This window comes from Euprymna scolopes, chromosome 10, assembly GCF_053919585.1.
Source record: "Euprymna scolopes isolate OS-2025 chromosome 10, ASM5391958v1, whole genome shotgun sequence".
In the NCBI taxonomy this organism is placed as follows: Eukaryota; Metazoa; Mollusca; class Cephalopoda; order Sepiida; family Sepiolidae; genus Euprymna; species Euprymna scolopes.
In genome coordinates, this window is record NC_136491.1 from 15,109,200 (window position 1) to 15,131,494 (window position 22,295).

At 31.3% G+C, this 22,295-nt stretch overlaps 1 protein-coding gene across 3 annotated transcripts in view; it reads right to left on the bottom strand.

The window, feature by feature from the left end:
• LOC145285807 (small ribosomal subunit protein mS35-like) overlaps positions 1-22,295 on the bottom strand; it is a 114,123-nt gene that overhangs the window by 49,527 nt on the left and 42,301 nt on the right. For all 3 annotated transcript variants that reach the window (XM_080134214.1, XM_080134215.1, XM_080134213.1), the window contains exon 4: positions 7,087-7,207. In XM_080134214.1, the coding sequence (XP_079990340.1) occupies positions 7,087-7,207 (121 nt within the window). The remainder of the gene's footprint in view (positions 1-7,086; positions 7,208-22,295) is intronic.

Below are 22,295 nucleotides of genomic sequence, written 5' to 3' on the forward strand. Positions count from 1 at the left end.
AACACATTATTTAACTCAAGAGGCGCAGCTAAGTAATGTGCCAAGTAATAACAGTGACAATCTTCTGGAGGTTGAAGGTTCAATACTCACTACAAGCGATACTAACTAGAAATAAAATAAAAATTATTTACTTAGGACATCTTCCCATTCATGGCTGACAGAACAAGAACGATTGATGGATTAAAATATAATGTTCATTTTTAAATTAAATTTTTATATATATATATATATATATATATATATATATATATTCCATTTTCACCCCAAAACAAGGCACAGTGCCACTTTGATGTAGGGGGCTACTATTAGGGACATAAGTTCAAGGGATACTATGTAGGGAGCTGAGCAGCAAGATGTCTGTTCATATTACACTTGAACTTCTGCATGTCAGTACCGTTGGAGAGGCAGGAACCCGGAAGAGAATTCCAAAGTCCAGTAGTTCTGGGGAAGAAATTATTAGAGTAGAAGGCTTTCTTACATCTAGGGATCTCTACTGTGTAGGGGTGGGACTTCGCTACTTTTCGGGTTTGTCGTGGGAAATTATGTCGAGGGGCTACAAGGGCTTGCAGTTCATTGGAGCATTTACCATTAAAATACTTGTAAAACAGGCAGAGGGATGCAACATTTTGTTGATGGATGACAGTTCAGAACCTATCAGGTTGGCAACTCTCTTTTGAACCTTGTCCAAGAGTGTAAGACGAGCAACAGATGCACCAGCCCAAATGTGACAACAATACTCCAAACATGGGCAAATGCAGGATACTTTCAGGCTTAAGTAACTTTCTAGCATGGTAGAGAGAGCCCACCTTCTTTCCAGCAGCCTTGGCAATGTATCTGTTTTAACTCATGTTCCCTGTGAACATTAAGTCGAGGAGTTTGAACAAAGTACTTTCAGGTAATGTATCTTTAGCCATAAATATTAGTGGTTGGGAAGGTTTCTTGTAATTATTAAAGGAAACAAGCTTAATCTTGGCAGCATTGAACATCACCATCCATTCCACTACAGACTTGAGGTCTTCTTTTAGTATTTGATATTGATTCCCAAGTTTGATATAAGGATTTCTGACTTCAACAGGATCAATAGCTATATCAACCAAAATGTTGTTAGAATAAACATCCAAGATGAGAACCATAGTTTGAATAATCTAAATAATAAATCCTCATCTCAAAAATTTCAATGTATACTAATAAAAGTACCCAGCATTGCTTGCACCTAAAAATGATCCTTGTTGTAGATTTGAGCCAAAAATAACAATGTTGATCATTTCAAATCATCTATCTATGTATCTATCTATCTAAGTTAAAATTTGAAATTAAATTCAGTAAATTTTAAAAAATTTATGACAAATTTATTATTCAACAAAGAATACAAAAATTTAAAGTTATTACTGTTAAAATTTGTATTTCTTGTTAAATAATAAATTTTATCATAAATTTGTTTAAATTTACTGAATTTAATTCCAAATTTCCGTTTATGACATTGCTCTATCTTGTATATTGAGCTTTTTTTATCTGATTGGAATAGTCTTATAAATAATATACTAATATTTATATAGACTTTAATTTTACAGTATTATACAAGCCGTAATCTGAAAGTATTTCAAAATTTCAGTTAATATATATATATATATATATATATATATATATATATATATATATATATATATATATATATAAATTCGTATTCCTGTCTGTTTGTTTTTTTGTTTGTTCACAATTTGATTAATATATACAAAACGTGTCTTACTTTAATTTTTCATTTATTTTTTTATATATATAGTATGATAGTTGGAAAAATATACAATTAAGAGATCACCTTATTTGCATATGACATTAAGAAAAATTGATTTTACTAAATAGCGGTATCTTAGTTAATGTTTTTAGCAAGAGAATTAAGTATTCTATTTAAAATTGTTATTTAATTAGCAATACACATGGCCGTTAAAACGCTTTGGATAATCACAGATTTCAAGGGGGTTTCTGCTAAAATAGTCATATTTTAAAAACCAAAGCACTTTAAGTCTTCAAATTACCACCGTTTTGTTCAGAAATGAATATACTTTCAAATGAATTAGTAAATAATAACATACATTATATATTTTTAGAGTTTTAAGCAAATAAAGTGATAAAAATGTGAACATCATAAAACGGCATTTTCTGTAAGATTTTGTAACGACCCCTTTCTAAACATTTGTACCGTGTTTCTGTTAAGAATTTTTAAATGAAATTTGGAAATTAGCCAAAAGAGATGTAATTTTTAATAATTTTGAGTGTCCGAAATTCATTTGACCACTCATTTTTTTGTTGTGTTAAAAAAAGATTTCAAAATGATGAGTATTGAAAGTTTTGGAAAAAATTTTCTTCGGACACTCACTATTAAATAAAAATCTTTTTACTATGTTTATTCGTTAAAAAGATGATTGGACAGTGTTTTCTCTAGTGGTTTTTTTTTTTTTTTTTTTTTTACAAGGGTGTCACCACTTATCAAGGCCCAGAGGCCACTCAAGGATAAGGGTTAATAGGTATACATTAGTCATTGTGATTTTAGCATAGTAAACAGTGGGAATTTTGACCGTAGCACTCAGCAGCAGCAGCAGCAGCGATAACATGGCGTAAACAGACATTTGTTTTTGTTGTTTATTTTTATTCCAAATCGATTTTTTTTTAATTGAAAATCTGGTTATAAAAAAAAATTCTTACATGTTTAGTTAGAGCTATTTTGTTATCAACCATACAAATATTTTAAAAAATTGGATAGTAGTAAATTTTAAAATATTTTAACAAGCGAAAATGTGAAATATGATGTTTTGGTTCACGTGTACGATTATGAACGGTAACACACTTCTAATTTTCGTCCCTTAAAAAATGTTTTCAGTGAATTATTATCAAATGGAAACTAATCTACCCGATTATTAAAAAAAATAAAATAAAAATAATCAATATTTAAATATTTGTAGGAGGTGCTCAGTTAAAAAATAACAATGGTAGGAAAAGACATGAAATGTAATTAAAAATCAAAATAACATTAATTCAAAATTTTTAACAATTCGCCAGCTTAAGCAAAAACTTGTTTCTTTTTTTATATTTAAATAGAATTTAAATACTTGATATTTTTCCAAGCATCATGTTTTCTTTTAGAGGGACATCACTTTTTTAAATAACATTTATTTTTGTCTGTTTGTCATAATTCTTGTAAAGTTTCACAATGGGTATCAAACACCCTCTTTAAAAAAGAAACTTGCTTAATTCTATGTCTAATCCTAGGTATGAGTGGCAAGACTCCTCCTAAAACCTTTAGCCTTAACAATAACGCTAAGTACAAGTGGCAGAGCTCCCCACTAAACAAACTTCCTCTGTGAGCTCATATAAACATTAAAAAATAAAAGCATAAAAAACGTTTAAAGAAAAGTGCACATGATTAATCCCCCCCCCAATAAATAGGTCAACTGTCCTAAAACGCTAGGATCGTCTTGAAATGGTGAATTATTTTACATTTATGTGAAACCAACCCCCACTCTAAATTCTAAAATTGTTTTTGTTTTGTTTCTATCAAGTCTTCAGGATGTTCACACATAATTTTCCTTAGCCCTATCATTAACCCAAAGTCAGAGTGGCAACCTCCCTACCTTCTCATAATTGCACAAAGACCCTCTTAAAACCACACATAATCACCTTAAAACAAACAAACAAAAAGAACACCCAGAATTTATCTATCATAGGAAAAGGGGGGGAGAGTAACTGCCCTAAAACGCTCGAATGATTCAAAATGAGAAATCATTTTACATTAAATTCTAAAATAATTTTTATCTTTTATTAAAGTTTTTCAAGTTGTTCACATGCAATTGTTTATAAAGGTAGAATCACATATTTTGGAGAGGTGGTCAGATGGGGAAGGTAACAGAAGGTATTAATCTATAATAATACCAAAGAAATATTTCAATATATTCATTCTTAACCAATCCTAGATTTCGATTTCAGTTTTTGGCACATAAAATGCATTACAACTAAACTTTGAGTTCTCTAACTTCTTTTCTTTTAATGAATACATGGCATTTTTAAGCAATCGCAGCATATTTATGTGCATTTACTGCAGATTTGGAAACCATTCATTTCTGGAGATTTTCAATAGCATATTCAGATTCCTTGCACAAAAATACACTTATATGGTAAATTTCATTGCTTAGTCTTGTGTTTTAACAAAGATATAGCATTTTTACTGAAAAAGTAGTATAAAAAATGTGACAAAACGCATATGGTCTTAAAGAGGGGAAAATATCTAAATGTGCAAGGCATAAAAATAGTCATAACTTCCTTGATTTTAATTGGATTTTAAAAATTTAAAAAGATTCTTTCTCAGCTTATCAAGCTCTTTCTATATATACCAATATTGAAATATTTTAAGCCATTTAAATTTTTTCATGTGTATTGCTAATTTAATAAATTTTAAACAACAATTATATTGATAAGATATTTAATTCAATTCATTTTGGAATTAATATTTCCAACAGCGACCTTTTTTTAAAACTTTTTTTAGAGTTATTTGCCCTTAGATGCTATCCATTAAAAAAAACAAACGTTTACCAAATATCATTTGGTAATTTCATTAAGTTTCTAGCTGGAAAAATAATTCTGTATAGATAGAAAAAATGTTTGGCTTTTATTGTTTTTTTTTTTAAATATTAAAAAAAAAAACACTTGCGAAAAAAACTGAAAAGATTTCATTTGTGTGTTTTATTTTATTGCTTATGGCAATACAGAAATCGGTAAATTTTTACCACGTAATTCAGCGTCGTTTAATACCTAAAAAAATGAAGATCTACTACCCCTCCCCCCTTAAATTCTATAATTTACACTTTTTTTCTTTTTTGCGTTAATTTCATCGATTACAAACTTAATTTTCTAATTAAAAAAGTAACTTTATACGACGTGACCCAGCTGCGTTTAACTCATAAAAAAATGCAGATCTACTTTTTTTCAGCCTAATACATTTAAACAGCCTTTATAAATATTATGAGAAGAAATTTTGAAAAAAAAAAAAAAAATAACATGTTAGAGTGGGGGGATCACTTTTCTATATAAATTTAACATAAAATGAGCACCCACTTTTTGGCCACCAAGCGTTTAACGAGACATGTTTTTAAAGTTTGGTGATTGAGGGGAAGGAAAAATACTGGGAGAGGGGATAACACTGGAAACATAAAATAACGATAAATTTAATTATTTTTTATGAGACGATTCTCTACTTTCACCTAACAATTTAATAAACAAAACAAACCCCAAAATATGACAAATTCAATTTGGGGGATTACATTAGAAACATAAAATGACAAATAAAAAGCAAATCGAAAAGCCCCCTCCCCCTAAAAAAAAGCAAATCTAAAATTTCCTTTATTTACAAAAAAAAAATCAGTAAAGAAAGTGCCCTTACAAAAAAATAAAGGTAAATGTGTAGTTTAGCGGTGTAAATTATTTGACAGACAAAAAAATTATAAAAACTATTTATTTTTATATAAAACATTATTAGACCAAAAGGCTGAAATACAATAAAAAAAAATTCATTTTTATGTTTTTTTTTATAATTTTTTATTAAACTATGCACGCCTTACATGTTTAAAATTTGGCTTTTTTTAGGTTTGGCAGATTGGCTTTTTTAAGGCCAAATTTGGCTCTTTCATTACAAAAAAAAATATGGCGGTCAAAAACATAGTTCATGAAAGAGTTTAAAAAGGCCAATCTGCCTAATCTTAGAAAGGCCAAATTTTAAAAGCAATATAGCGGCCTTGAATAATAAATATAAATGATAAAAAAATAATAAAAATGAAATTTTTTTCTGGTTTTATTTCAGCCTTTGGGCCTAACAATGTGTTTTTTATAAAAATAAATAGTTTTTATATTTTTGGGGCCTGGCAAATGATTTATGCCGCTAAACTACACATTTACCAAAATAAAAAATAAATGCACGCATTAATGTTTATAAACGTTATTTTTTAGGTTCACAAAATCGTGAGATTTCTTAGGACAGTGATCCCTTCTGCCGAAATATCTGGTGGAGAAGGTATCAGGTACTTCTTTTTGGGGGTGATTACATACATGTTATTCGTTCTTTTATTTTTTAAATTGTTGTGGGGGTATCCACGTTACGCATGATGAAAACGATTAGTATAGCAGGCGTGTTTCAAACGGAACTTCATGTCAACCTAGGTAACGCGGGGTACCCATGCTAGTATATATATATATATATATATATAAAAGTGATCATGTCTGTATGGGTGTCTGTGTGAGGAACAGTCTTTATTAAACTATTCTATCAATTTTTGGTTCTACAGATTTAAAACTTGACATATATATAGGGAATTCGGACCCGTGGAACAAATTTGATTTGGTTTTTAGCTGATAAAAATAGCTGCTAAGGGGTCAAAATTAATAAAATTGCAACTTGGCAGGCCTAAGTTGCCTTAAAGTGCTTCTCTATGCATGCACAAATATACATTTGTATGTTAATGTCGCTTAATTTTTAGCGTTTTTATATCTATCTATTGGTGGCTTGAATAATGCTGGAGTGCTAAATGTTTTGGTTTAGATTCTAGTTGATGACACCAAAGTCATATATTTTTTTTACTTTTGAAATCAGTATTATATATTAGGTACAATATGATAATCAATAGACTATAATAATAAATATGAAATCTGCATATTTAAGTGTATTTCAAGTAGTTTTATTTTTATAAAGAAAATAATTTTTAAGCAAACTGAGTTGTCCCCATGTTAAGAATAGCTTTCTACAATCTTGCAAGTTTGAATTATTGATCTTTTAAGATGGCGTTGGGATATTGTTGCAGTTCGTTTCGCCACAAAATTATATGTTCTTATTTAAAAATAAAAGTATTTTATCAATTTATGTGATTTTTGGTATACGATATTTGATACATCATTACAGATTTTTTTTTTTTACTTTTGTTTTTTTTTAATGGGGGGGGGCAGATTCTGGACAAACCCCAAAAAATAACATTCTATAGTTCAATGTAATTAAATGCAAATCTCTAGATATAAGATTATTCAAGACATCTACTTGGGACATATACTTACTCTTGAGAGCTTCACAATGTTTTTTCACATGGGCAGGGGTCAGGTGGAGAAAATTGGGGATCTTCATTAACTCAGCATTAGCATAACGACCTGGAGGGACACCTTCATTTTCATTCATTCTCTGAAATATAGAAAACAAATGGAATTTTAGTTTGTTTTAATAAATGTAGCGAGTAGAATTTAACCTTTGATTCACTCGTGACTTTTGCTTCTCTTTAATCCTCATGTTCCATGAGTGATGTTTCTGACAAAGGAGGAAGACTTGCTGTTTTCTTCCTCAGAATCTATCCATCTAACTTATCATATGCCAGTGTTTTACCTTTGATGTTGTATTCTTTTTTTAGTTCCTTAGATCAACTGGCTTCATACCTTGTCTGTAAGACTGGATGTTATATCAGCTGAAAAAAATTGTGGCAATAACTAACACCCAAGAACAAGACGAGAACAATGGTCTAAATTATTAAAACAATACAAAATAAAAGGATCCATTGCAAATAATTTATTGAAGTCAACCTGATATTTTAAGAGATAAATGGGGGTTCATACCTTTTCCTGGATAAATCAGTGAAGCTGACAACAAACAAAATGTAATTTGACCAATAAGTTTGTGCATCAGTCATGTCTTGTGATTAGTTTGATAATTTGTACTTCAGTTTCAATATAACATGTAAATGTGCTTTTAATGCAGGTGTTTTTCATTATTATTTTTAACTGTTGATTTTTATGTTTTTTACAAATGTGATTTTTCATTATTCTCTTTGACTGTTTATTTTTATGGGTTTTTTTTTTATATTTTTATAACTGATTTTTTTAGTATTCTTTTTTACTGTTTATTTTATGTCTTTTTTATATTTTTATATGTAATTTTTTTTAACTGTTTATTTTATGAGTTTTTTTATATTTTTATGTGTGATTTTTTCATTATTCTTTTTGACTGTTTATTTTTATGTTTTTTTAAAATATTTTTATAACTGATTTTTTTAGTATTCTTTTTTACTGTTTATTTTATATCTTTTTTATATTTTTATATGTAATTTTTTTTAACTGTTTATTTTATGAGTTTTTTTATATTTTTATGTGTGATTTTTTATTCTTTTTGACTGCTTATTTTTATGTTTTTTTAAATATTTTTATAACTGATTTTTTTATTATTATTATTTTTACTGTTTATTTTGATGTTTTTTATATTTTTAAATGTGATTTGTTATTATTCTTTTTGACTGTTTATTTTATGTTTTTTTTAAATATTTTTATATGTGATTTTTTATTATTATTATTTTTACTGTTTATTTTGATGTTTTTTATATTTTTAAATGTGATTTGTTATTATTCTTTTTGACTGTTTTTTTATGTTTTTAAAATATTTTTATATGTGATTTTTTATTTTTTTTTTTACTGTTTATTTTTATTTTTTTTTTTATAATTTTAAATGTGATTGTCATTATTCTTTTTGACTGTTTATTTTTATGTTTTTTTTAATATTTTTATGTGTTTTTATTATTATTTTTTTTACTGTTTATTTTAATGATTTTTTATATTTTAAATGTGATTTGTTATTATTCTTTTTGACTGTTTATTTTTATATTTTTTTATATTTTTATATGTACTTCATTATTATTATTTTTTTACTGTTTATTTTTTATTTTTTTATAATTTTATACGTGAATTTTTATTATTTTGGGGGCTGTTTATTTCATGTTTTTTTTTTTAATATTTTTATATGTGATTTTTTATTATTATTTTTTACTGTTAATTATGTTTTTTTTTAAAATAATTTTTTTGCGGGGCAGATGTTAGAACCATTGGAGATTCTAAGAACAAGCAGACAAGCTCATTGTATTTTTAAACAATTTATTAATGACAGAAACATTAAATTATTTACAGAACGATATTCAATGTCAAGCAAAGAACATTTTTCGGCATCTGACGACTTCTACAGTGAAGGAGTGGAAATGTGGCACTAGTCAAATTGGTTAGGGATTAAAAGTGCAGTAACTTTGTCAGTACACATTCTGTGAAAATATTTGTAAAAGAAGCGCATGTATCAAGTCCGATGTAAACAAGTTCTTGTTGAACCGTCCCCTTAAACAATCAAATTCTACTCAACTTAGGCAGATAACGATTACCACACTACCACCTTATATCCATTAACCCTTATCCTTGAGTGGCCTTCGAGCCTTGATAAGTGATGACTTCCTTGTAAAAAAAAAAATTTCAATGATGGGAAAGTGGCTGAAACTGGGTATACAGTGAGAGATGTAATAGGTTGGAGATTATTTCTTGCAACTTGTCTGAGGGGGGCTAATGGTGCACCAATCCAGATATGGCAACAATACATAGACTTAAAATATGAAGAAGGATTAAATGATACCTACTGTAACTATGGAGAATACGAGTAGAAAAATATCGGGGAAACCAATGCCAACAGAACAATCTTCAGATTCATACAATAGGATGATTAACATTAAACATTACAATTTTAAAACTGGGATAAAAAAAAAAATTTTTTTAACTTTTGATTACCTACAAATTGTTGCAGTTATGTGTTATATAAAGTGTTAATGTTATCACATTATTATATGCATTATATAAAGTGTTTATTATACTTGTTATTGAGTTAAAAGTGATTAAAATTACATTGCTTTATCAGAGTTAGGTAACGTGGATATATTACTACGGGTGTAAACCATCTATCAAAATAAATGACTTCTTAGTTAGTTTGTCCCTTACTAGAAAGTATAACAATTATGAGGTTTAAAATATAAAAGAGAATGAAATTGTTACCTACTGTAACAAGAGAGAAGAAAATGAAGGGTTACCAACTTTGAAGATTATACATTGTTTTGCACGTTGGATGCTCAGTTTTAAGTCTAAAAAAGAACTTGTGTTTGTAGTTCGATATTTTATTGCTGACATTCATTTGCATATGAGAAGAACAACTACTTCAGGAAGGATTAATTGAGGAAGACAGAAATTTGCATTTTTGACCGCTGAGAGAAAACATTGGAGCTGAGACATGTCGGTGTTTATTGTGGTGTTGTTGAAAAGGAGTTCCGTTAATTTTCTTACAGGATTACAAAAAGATTTGAATTTAAGCCAAGTTGTAATCAATTTTTGAAAAATAGCAAATATCATTTAACTTATTGAACATTTGCGTATTGCTCCTTCTCATTTAATTTCTTTTGAAGTATGTTGTATTAAAAAATCGAGTTATTAACATTTTCATATTTATTAAGCAGATCTCAAAATTTATATTATACTTATTTATTTTTTTTACAAAGGAGTTACCACTTATCAAAGGTCTTAGGACACTCAAAGATAAGGGCTAATGTGTGTACAGTAGCCATTAAGACAACAGCGTAGTAATCGTTAGTGATTTGTCAGTGTTTATTGTGATATTGGTGATGAGGAGTTTCATTAATCTTCTTACTCGATTGCAAATACCTTATGCATGGGTGAATGATGGGTTTGTAGAGATATAAGATACTGGCAGATGTGAGAGTTTTCTAGCCAGGTAAAGGGATCCCATCTTCTTTGCAGGAGACTTGGCAGCGTCTTCTTTATATTTATTCCAATTTATGCTGTCTAATTCGCCTCCTCTTACCAGTCACCCTTCCTCACACCATCTAAAACATTATGTCAAATGGAAAGTGTGCATGATGACATAATAACAAAGAATTTCAGTCGTCATCATCATCATCATCATCACCATCATCACCACCATCATCACCACCACAATAATCATGATGCATATTTTACCTGCTGGCATATGGTGGACAGCTTTTAGAAATTTGGTTGTTTTGTTTTACGGCATATTAGGCTATTTGATGCTGAATCTAGTAATTTTAGAAAAAGTTCTTTTTATTTTCAAATATTTAATTATCGTGTTTGGTTTGGTTTGGTTGTAGAAGAAAATTGAGCTTTGCAGAACATAATTGAGTTTTGCAAAGGGAAAGGAAAAAAAAAACAATGTTTGGTGAATTTTAGGTCAGGAAGCCAATATCTTTAGACAACCTGATCTGGTAGCACCAAATGTCCTAACAAAGTGGACCTGAGAGCAATGGTAACTATGGGGCAACTTCACATTTCACAAAGCCCCCAAACAGGACCTCACCACTGGGTATCTTTAAAGATCATACCCAGGACTTTTTAGAAATTGACTTTAATAGTATTAAATATACTGCTGTTATTATGTTGCAACTGTGCTAAATTCAGAAAAAATAGTCTGCTTGGACTCAACATTTTCAAGTGATATCAATAGCAACAAAAGAAAAGAATGAAAATGCAAATAAATAATTTTTTTTTTAAAGTACACCTAGACAAATAAAAGAACAAAAAAAAGAATGTCTCTTCACTTGATGTTTATAAAGACATGAAACAGGAACCATAAACAGCTGGGTCATACAAAACTCAAATTTTAATACAGGCCTTCATTCAAGTGCAAATAAGGAGTGGTCAGTAGCTGTAATGTAATACATTAAAATATAACCGAACTAGAGAAAATAAGCACTTGTTTAGTTTAATCAAGACATTAAAAAATTAAAATATTGGAAAAAAATTATATTGTATGTACTTGTTATGGAATAAAATTTTCATTAAAAAAATCAGTTAATTTGATCAAGTAGGCTTTTTTTTATACAGAGAAAAATCAAATTTTAATGAGATCAATCGTATCCCAGCCATCTTGCCTATTTTGTGGATGAGGAGGTGGGGAGTGCCTTTAAACGAAAAAGGGATTAACAAAGGACAAAATGAAAAAGAGATTAAAAAACGACAGAGAAAAAAAACTCTGTAAAATAAGTGAAAAAAACTAAAATATTTATCTAGGCATTTTTTCTGCCCATGTTTCAAAATAATTTCATCAAATTTTGACAAAATCTAAGTGTAACTCTACATGAATCCTTGATGTAGTTTTCACAGTACCAGGATACCAGGAATCCTGATAAACAACAACTATATATTTACCAGTTGATGGTAACTTTTTTCATTTCTATTGTTGTTTTACTGAAAATTCAATTATGTAAACAAAGAAATAAGATGGTAATTTTTTACCTTGTTTCTACCTTAACATTTAAAATCATTACTTTTATAGGTTTTATGGTATGCTGAAAACGAATATCGCATTTAAATTTTCTGCAAATAAGTAGTTTTCCGGATATTAAGCAATGTCATTTTTCATGTTATCGCTGGTGGCTCTCTTGGTGCGTGCAAGCACAAGCCGAGAAACTATGCACAAACGCGCATACCAAGATGGCCACCAGCAATAATGTAAGAAATGACATTGCTTAATATCCAGAAAGCTACTTATTTACGAAAAATTTAAATGCAATATTCGTTTTTAGCATACCCGAAAACCTTAAAATGTAGTGATTGTAAAGAAAAATGTTAAGGTGGAAACAAGGTAAAAATTTACAAAATGCATCACAATGAAATTCTTATCAAACCGCCTAATTATTATTATTATTATTATTATTATTATTATTATTATAATTATTATTATTTAGATATCCTCAGTTAAAAAAAAACGGGTTCAGTTTTACAGATTCAAAAAAATGGTCTTAACAATGAGTTAAAAATAAATTCAAGTTCCACGATATCTTTTTTATTTAATTGTTAGGTGAAAGTACAGAATAGTTAAGAAAACACCCTTCCTTCCCCATGTTAAGAATGGGTTTCTAAATAATAACATTATTTCAACATGGTAGCATAAGTGCACAAGTACCTTTTATTTGTTCCTAGTGGGGGTACCCGGCATTGTTAGAGGTGTGTGTGTTGGAGGGAGGGGGGGTTAAATCAAAATAAAAGAATAAGCAAAGTTTAAATATTATATGAAAAGAACAATGTTAAAACTTCTAAAAATATCAGAAAAAAAACAAAAAAACGAACTTGATGCAAATGAACAATGTTAAAATTTCTTAAAATCAAAAAAACAAAAAAGAAAACGCGAACGTGATGGAAAAAAAAAAACGAACGTGATGCAAAACGAATGATGTTAAAACTTCTTTAAAAAATCTGTAAAATAAAAACAAACAAAAAAACACGAAAAATGGCATAAATAACCCTGTTTCAATATAGTATTGTTTGGAAATCAAATTTGAAAAACTTGAAAATTATTTTTTTTAAATTGACAAACTCAGAATAAAAAATGACTAGTCTAATAAGACAAAAGCGGAAAAACAGTTTTCTATTTTTAAGAGAATACTTTAGTCAGCTCAGCGCATTATGTTAGCATTAGTGCTTAGCAAGCTGTTTATCTGTTAATTTCTATATAACATTTTAAAGAAATTTCCGCACAATTAATAATTATCAAATATTTACATATTATACAGGAAAATAATTCTGAAACTATTATCTATATGAAAATGGATGATATATGCCGATTTATCTTATCAATTTTGAAATATTCTTCGTCAACTTTGCAAAGTCGTAACTTTGCTTCCTGTGGCCGTAAAAATAAAAATCAAACACCAGTAGAGATGGACTTCTTTGTTTATATAACCTGTAAAATTTCAGCCATATCCAATCAAATTTACCCCCATGCATATGTATCCAAACATAAGGTATAAAATGTAAACAGTGAAATAATAGTTTCCCTTTTAGCTGTCATCATTTTTTACGTTTTTTTTTTTATTTTGAACTTGGAGCATAAAAATATTGAACACATGAAAGAAAAATAAATTAACATCATTGGAATGCTTATTTTATTCACTTTCCATCAATGTAATTCTTTTAAATATTGACCCACAAATAAAAAAGATATGACTTGTTGAAGCACATTAGGTATGTAATGCTACATATCCTATATCGCTGCTGACAGCATCTCACTCTACAGACATTATAGCAATATTTCTCTAGTTCCTATGTAACACTTGTTTCAGCTTCTACTCCAGCCTTCCTTTTCCATTCTTGAGTGCCTGCTCCAGCTCCTTCCTGCTGCACCTGATTCAGCCTGCCTCTCCAGAATATGTTTGGAAAATCTTCCTTAATTGGTGTCTATTAACCATGGATCAAATTCATTACAAATCCAAGATACTTTAATTTTCAAATAGAAATAGAAAAGTTAAATAGAAAATTGTGACCACATATTATCCCTTAAAAATGATTTCAAATAAACCAAAGAAACGTGTGGAATATTAATTCTCACCGAATACATTGTTAAAATTTCACAAAAATCAGAAGTATGTGAATTTACATTAAGGACTTCTGCCCTATTTTTACCTACTTCTAAATTTGACTTAATATAGCTCGCATTACAACTACTTATGATTAGCAACTGTATTTCAAAATTTATGATGATCATTTTATTAGTTTCAGAATGAATTCTGAAGATTTAAATATATAAATATGTACACACAAAAAAATGTTCTTCTATATGTATATATATATACTAGCAAAGATACCCGTGCTTCGCACGGAGCTTTGTTGCGCACTCAGGTACCGATTTGGAGAAGCAATTTTGAGAAGTCTGCTGTAGCTGTGTTATCAGAGATATAGGCTCTCATATTAGTAGTCAGTCTCTTCACTATAACGTGCCTCCAGAGATAGGATTGTTTCAAACTTGCATTGACAATGTTAGCCCTTGTGCGATTTTTAACCACTGGGAGGATTTGACGGCAATCACCGCAAAATAAGGTTGGAATGCCACCCATGGGATTCTTGTTTCCTGTGATGTCTTGCAGTGTTCGGTCAATTGCTTCATAAACACTCTTGTGCGTCATTGGAGCTTCGTCTACAATGATTGCAGAGGTGTCTCTAATTACATTTGCCAAGGCTGAGTTACCAGTAATTTTGCAAACTGGCTGATCCATTCGATGAGTATCCAAGGGTACTTTAAAAGTGCTGTGAAGAGTGCGGCCACCTTGTAGTAGAGTAGCAGCAATGCCACTGGATGCTGTTGCAAGCACAATCTTTCTCATGGATCTAATCTTTGCAAGGATCAAATTGATTACAAAAGTCTTGCCCGTACCACCTGGAGCATCAAGAAACATCATGTTTTTGTTCATTTCACCTTGTGCTTCCAACATTGCCATGAATGAATTGTAAACTTCTCTTTGAGAATCGGTCAGTTTTTCTTGCATATTTTCTGCTTGTAGGGAAAGTTCTTCAAGATTATAAGTAACTTCACGTTGATACTCTCTCGCGAGTCTTTCATCTCTCCCTTGCGTTGGTGCAGGTAATCCATAGCTTGCCAATGGTTGACCGCACATAAGGAGAACTTTTTCTTCAATTAGACAAAGAGTTTTATTGTAGATGTCCTCATTAAAATCTGCTTCTGGATTGTTAACTTCTTGCCTGTATCTGTGAAGAATGTCTTCAGATATTACATCACGAAAAGCCATCCAGATCTCAAGAGGATTTCTTGGCTCACAGGCTGTTAAAATTATCACAAATAGGCTTCGCAAATTTGAAGGTGATTGAGTGGCACTTGCCTCTCCTACTGCTTGATGCAAGTGATGGTCATTTTCTAGAAGGCCTCGAGCAAGGCACGCTGCTCTGTATGTTTCAAACACCTGACCATTGTATGCTCGCAAATTTTGAGAAAAAGTTGGACCAGCAACCTCATTGAGCAACAGGCGTAAGAAATAACACTCCCCTGCTTTTGGACTAATCGTGTAGATTCTCCCAATGCATGGTGCCTTCCATACATCATCATTTTCAGCACCTTCAACTTGTACCCCACGCATTCTTCTCATCCATTTCTTTGTCGATTTGTTCCAAGTGTAAAACTCAGGGACTTCTACGTATTTGAGACCCCTTGCAAAGTCATCCTCATGGCAGAGTTGAAAAAATGGTGTCAAAGTTGTGGCAGGCGGTGGACCTTGGGCTCGTTCCAGAGCAGTATCAGCTGAGAACATGACATTCTGCCCATTTTCAAGATGAACAGAAAGTTGTACAATTGGGGGGAAATGTTCATGGATGGGATGTTCCAATATCCTCCAGGCCGCCTCTGAACTGCCGACATACCTTGCATTCTGGAACTGCTGGATCTCATCCACAATGTGACTTTGTACTTGGCCTTGTTGGTTAGCTGCTCCATCAGTTCTTTGTAGTTCAAACACTGCTTGATCACATCCTTTATTCACGTATTTGAGGACATATTTGATGCTTTGGATCGAGCTGCAAATTTCTACGTTAATGTGAGCGTTGAACTGCTGAAGGAGGACCTTGTTGTACGGAACAATCCACTGGTTTGTTATTTCTTGATTAACATACCGACCATTTCTCTTCATCCTTATTGTACCAGTCTGGCTTCCATCTTCTGGTTTTCTTCGCCTGTACTTGGGGTAAGAGTCTTGGCCTTGCTCGGTACACTGAAGAAATTCTTTTGGGTATTTTTTGGAACATTTGTTGTCAATCGTACATGGACAATTTGGATTAAATGGTCCACAAGGTCCATGCACCATATGTGCCATCACTTTAGCATGAAGATCAGGATCTTCCTCTTTGTCAGGGATCTCTGCAGATATGCAGAGATCCATTTTTTCTGGTAGAAGTTTGTCCTCTGGGGCCTGCCAGGTGAGGATGTGTGCATGCGGCAGTCCTCTTTTTTGATATTCAATACTGTACAGGAAAGCCCTCAACCTGCCAAATCCTCCCTTTTTAATAAATTCAAGTAACTTTTTTAGCTTCTGCCTGAAAACCCTGGCAACAATATCTGGACGATCCTGAGGGTCTTGCCCTTGAAGACAATTTTCTGTAATTTCTGTCCACTTTGGATTTGTTGTGAACGTGATGAAGAGGTCGGCTCGGCCCATTCCCCGAACATATGCCATGGCATCACTTTGACGCTCAAACATGTATCGAGGGCCTCCTGTATAAGTTGCCGGAAGAACAACTCGTTGACCAAACTGTTCTGGATTCCCATCCTCCCTAAGAATTGAATCTCTCAAGTTGCTATAATTGTCAGCTCTCAGGGTCTGTTGCTCACGCCTCAGGAACTGTAAACGTTCTGTTTCAATCTTGCAGTACACATCCACCAGCCATTGTTGAAATAGCCTTCGGTACCAGAGAAAATAGTTTCCAGGCCGAGTCATTAAATGGTACGAATAAAATTGCTGTTGGGTAACTTTTCGCCCATTGGATGCCTTCATGTAGATGTTGTAAAATGGAGAACCATAGGGGTACATTAACGGGTACATTAAAGTATCGTAGAGGGGATGTAGTTCGGAGATCCATTTTAATGTATCATTTCTAAAACGCAAGACAATATCCCGGTTAGCTGTTGGTTCATTCTCCATTAATATTCCAATCTCATACGTTGTTGTTGGAGCATTGAATCGCCGTGGATGCTCTTCTTGCGGCCTTCGGTCTTCCCTTATGACAACTTTATGTTCTACCAAGTGTTCTTCTTCAATCCTCTCCTTTGTTGTTTTCAGCTGACAAATGAAGCTGTTGTTCTCATGTAAAAATTCAGTCAGACTTTGGAGAATGTCTCTATTGAGTCTACTGTCACGTCCCCGATTATGTAGTTCCTCTTCCAGACTATCCAAGAAGTAGACTTGAATAAACTTTGCTGCTTCATCTTCAGGTGGTAAAAGACTCCCAATCTGGTGGCAAACCTGGCCTCGAATTCTAAAAGAAGGATTCCACCCATGTACTGCCACAATTTTGTGACCAAATGATGTCATTGCAAAACAATTGTTATAACTGCGTAGATTTTGCAGAAAATCTTTAGAGATGGGACCATTGCCGGAGAGCAAATCTTGAAGCAACTGAGGCAGTGGTGGAAAGCTATCAAGCACAACTTTGCCAGAAGAACAACAACAACCAGGGGTTTCTCCTTTAAATTTTACAGCTGAGCAATGTTGACATACTTTGTCCATTTTTCCTATATCAGCTGTAGTGAGAGAGTCATTTTTGTTGTAGAGCAATCCTTTTCTATTGCAGTGTTCTATTTCATGGTGTCTCAAAGCAGTCATTCGTTGTCTAGCTGCCTCGTTTTCTGTCAATTGCTGGGGCAAAGTCATACTCTCTCTCCATGCAGCCTCTCGTTGTTGCCCTTGGTATAGGCGAAAGCTTCGTTGGGTTTCCGATTCATTCTGATGTCGTTGAGCCACTCTCAACTGACCTTGTGTACGTCTACTTACCTCATATAATTCATTCGATCGTAATATTGCTTCTCTTTCCAGTGCATATCTTTGCCTTTCTTGAATTTCATCTTGTGATGAATTTAACCGCCTTACAGCATGTCTAGTTCTGTCAGCTTCACGTTGGGTTTCTCTTTCCAAATCTGACAGTCTTGCTCTCCTTTCTCTTTGACGTATCCTGTTAAGTTCTAGACGTCTTTCTCTATCTGAATTGTTTTCATTGGAGCGAACTGCAGCAACTCTTAGTCTATTAGCTTCCAATCTTTCCATTCTTTCTTCCTCACTTTCGTTTCTACTTCGTTTGGGTGGCATAATTTCGGTTTTAAACGGAATTGTTTAACGATATTAATGATTGTAAATTAATTAAGCGTAAAGGAAATGTATACTAACTGAAATGGACGAACTATAAATAATATTTCTGAATAGTACAATTATAAACAATTATATTGTACCTATTTACTATGCCTCCCCACGGGACAGAGTTAGACACCAGGGTCGTTTTTTAACGTGGAGAAAAGGTACAAAAATAAAAATTGTCTCAGTCGTGAAGGATTTCTCCTCCACCGAAAGAGAACAAGAAAATGAAGTGCAGCATCTGAAGAACAGATACTACACTTTGATCTTGACCAAAAGGAATGAATAAAAGCGACCTACGTGTGACTCATTACTTCCGGGTGTAAACGTCACAGTCTAAAAGTAATAATTAAAAAAAAAAAGTAAATGTAAAATAAATGTAATACCAACTTAGGTTAACTAAGTAAACAGTACAATTAAAACAGTTCTATTAAAACAAATAATTACTAAGATCTAGGTAATTGTTAGTCTCATTGTTATGGTTTTAAAGAAAAAAATGTGTAAAAAAAGTTCTGCTTTTGTGAGTACGTGTATTTCTTTTAAATTACATAACCTTTTTATTTTATTATTTATATCTCTTTTAAATTTATATATTTTGTTAGTAAACTGGAAGAAATTCAGTTGAATAAAACCTTGTTCGTGTTCTTTACGTTAAACTCATATTTTTATAAAAGGTTCATCCGGTTTAAAGAAAGCACTAAGTTTAAATAAGACTGGAAATAACTAATTCAATATATAAATAGAAAAATGAAATAAATATAAGCTTTAAGTCTTAAGATAGTAATAATCAAAATGTAATAAATTATTTGTAGTTCAAATCTATGATAAGACAGGCTTTCGAAATAGGCTCGACCAGAAAGATTAAATTGGAACGAAATTATAATCTCCGTGCCATTTTCAAAACAACCCCACAAAAGTAACGATATCCTGCAGTTGGTTAAAATGACAACGTTGGTTGTAAGAAAAATGTAAAAGAAAATGCGCTTATCTGTTTATTTTTACCTGTTTTATTTAATTAAAAAAAAATTGGCTATAACTGGAAGAGAGCGTTATGTTTTGGGGGTTGTTTAAAAAATAGAATGGAAATAAAGTTAGTTCCGTTTTAATTGTGTTTAATTGCGGCAAGCGCTAACAAAATCGAAAAATCACTGTTTACATTCGAAATGTTAACTTTTATAGGTTTACAGGTTTGCTGACAAGGCTGGGGGTGTTTAATACAATTATTTTACTAAATTGATTTTTTTCATTTAAAAATAAAATTATTTCTTTTTTAATAAAGTTTTATTTTAAAATATTTGTTTTTGTTTATTTATATAAAATTACGATAGTTGAATTGTATTCTTTCAATAATATTGGCAAGTAAAATATAAAAGATTAAAACGGAACGAAATTGAAATTTCCATTACATTTTCAATACAATCCCAAAACATAAAGCTTTGCTCGCCAATGAATTGTTTTGATAATATACGTAAAGTGAAATAAATCGAATATAAAATTAAATGAAAATATATTAAATGATTAAATGTTAAATAGATTTTGTAAATAGTACAGTTGAAATGATTAGAATATTTCCAATATGTAATAAGGTCGAGGTAATTAGTTAAAGAGATTTAATATAATGTGATATGCAAATGAGCATAAGTCATTCGATATGGGGGTGGTTTGTAGACTAGTATATAAAGAAATTAGGCATAGATTCTTATGTCTCCTATAACAGAAACATCCTAAAATGGGTTCTAATGTTTCTCTACCAGGAGAGATCTACCCTCTTACCTCCTTTATATTTCGTTGATGATGGAGAGCTGTACACACAGACAGAAACACACGAACCCTATTACTTTATAAAAATATAGATATATATATATATATATACACACACACACATATATATATACATACATACATAAAAATGTAACACGGAAATTACATAATTGTCGATGCAATAATTCCATGTTATATTTTTATGTTATTGCTCTGTTTACCACATTGAGCTCTCATACCCGGATTTCCTCCTGGAATTATTCCATTATAACACTATATACATACATATATATATATATATATATATACATACATATATATACATACATATATATACGTATACATATATATACATACATATGATGATTGCAACATCTTGTCAGACGAGTGCCACTCCCTCAGTCACTGAAAGTCCATGAGCCCGAAGATAACCCTTTTTTTTTTCTTTTTTTTTTTATATATTTTTTTTTAAGTCCTGCCAGCGAATCCACACGCTCAAGCAGACATGACATTAAAGACGGTCATTTGCATTCATACATATATATACATATACACACATACGTACACATACACACCCATAAATATACACACATACATACATACACCATACATATAACACATACATACAAACATATACATACACACATGCACACATATACATACATATGCATACACATATATACAAACATACAAAAATACATACACACATATACATACATATTCACATACAAATACGTACACATGTATACACATGAAGTTACCCACATACATATATATGCACCCATACGCACACACATATATGCACCCATACGCATACATATATGTGCATAAATACATATACATATAAACATACAAACACACATAAACATATATACACAATAAATAAATAAATAAAAATATATACACACATACATATATACATACATATATAAATAGATACATATATTAACATACATACATACATACATATATAGAATGATGGTAGATCAATTATTACATGCTTCCAGCATTTCAGGGCTACACAGGTGACAATTTTTCCATCGCCACGGACAATTTTTTATAGACGAATGCCTGAGGAAGTATCTATACAAAGATGATGTTACAGAGTTTTAGCTTTGTACGACAGCTAAGTCTCTCTCTTGGTTCAAAATGTTGAGATCCAGCAACAAGCATGAGCAAGATAGCCAGCAACAAATCAAACTGCAGACCAGCTTAATGCGGGTACTGGTCTCCCGCTTTATGTTTTTGTTTTTTTGTAATTTTCTTCTTTTTTTTTTAATTTTTTTTTTTTTTTATGACAGAGATTTGTTTCACCCAGAGGGGTTGCCTTAACAAAGCTTTTGGGAGTCATCTACACCCCACATATATCGAAATAAACATATACACGTACACATACAAGCATGCATACAAACAGATACATGCAAACATATATACGAAAGAACCCACACAAACACACATGACAACATGCATATACACATACATACATACATACATACATACACGCATGTACGTACAAATGCACACACATGTACACATACACGTACATGTGGAATATACATGACAGAGCATTTATGATGACGATGATGATGGTTGTTACGAATAGGTGAATTCAACATAACAGAGTAAAACAATCCGAAAATACATAGCACATAGAATAAACAAACCAATATATATATATACATACATATATATATATATACATATATATATACATATATACACATATATATATACACATATATATACACATATATACATACATATATACACATATATATATACATATATATATATATATACATGATTATTGCAACGTCTTGTCAGACGAGTGCCACTCTCTCAGACGTTTAAAATCCATGAGCCCAAATGCCTGAGGGAGTATCTATACAAATATGATGTTACAGAGTCTTAGCTTTGTACGACAGCTAAATCTCTCTCTCGGTTCAAAATGTTGAGATCCAGCAACAAGCAAGAGCAAGATAGCCAGCAACAAATTAAACTGCAGAC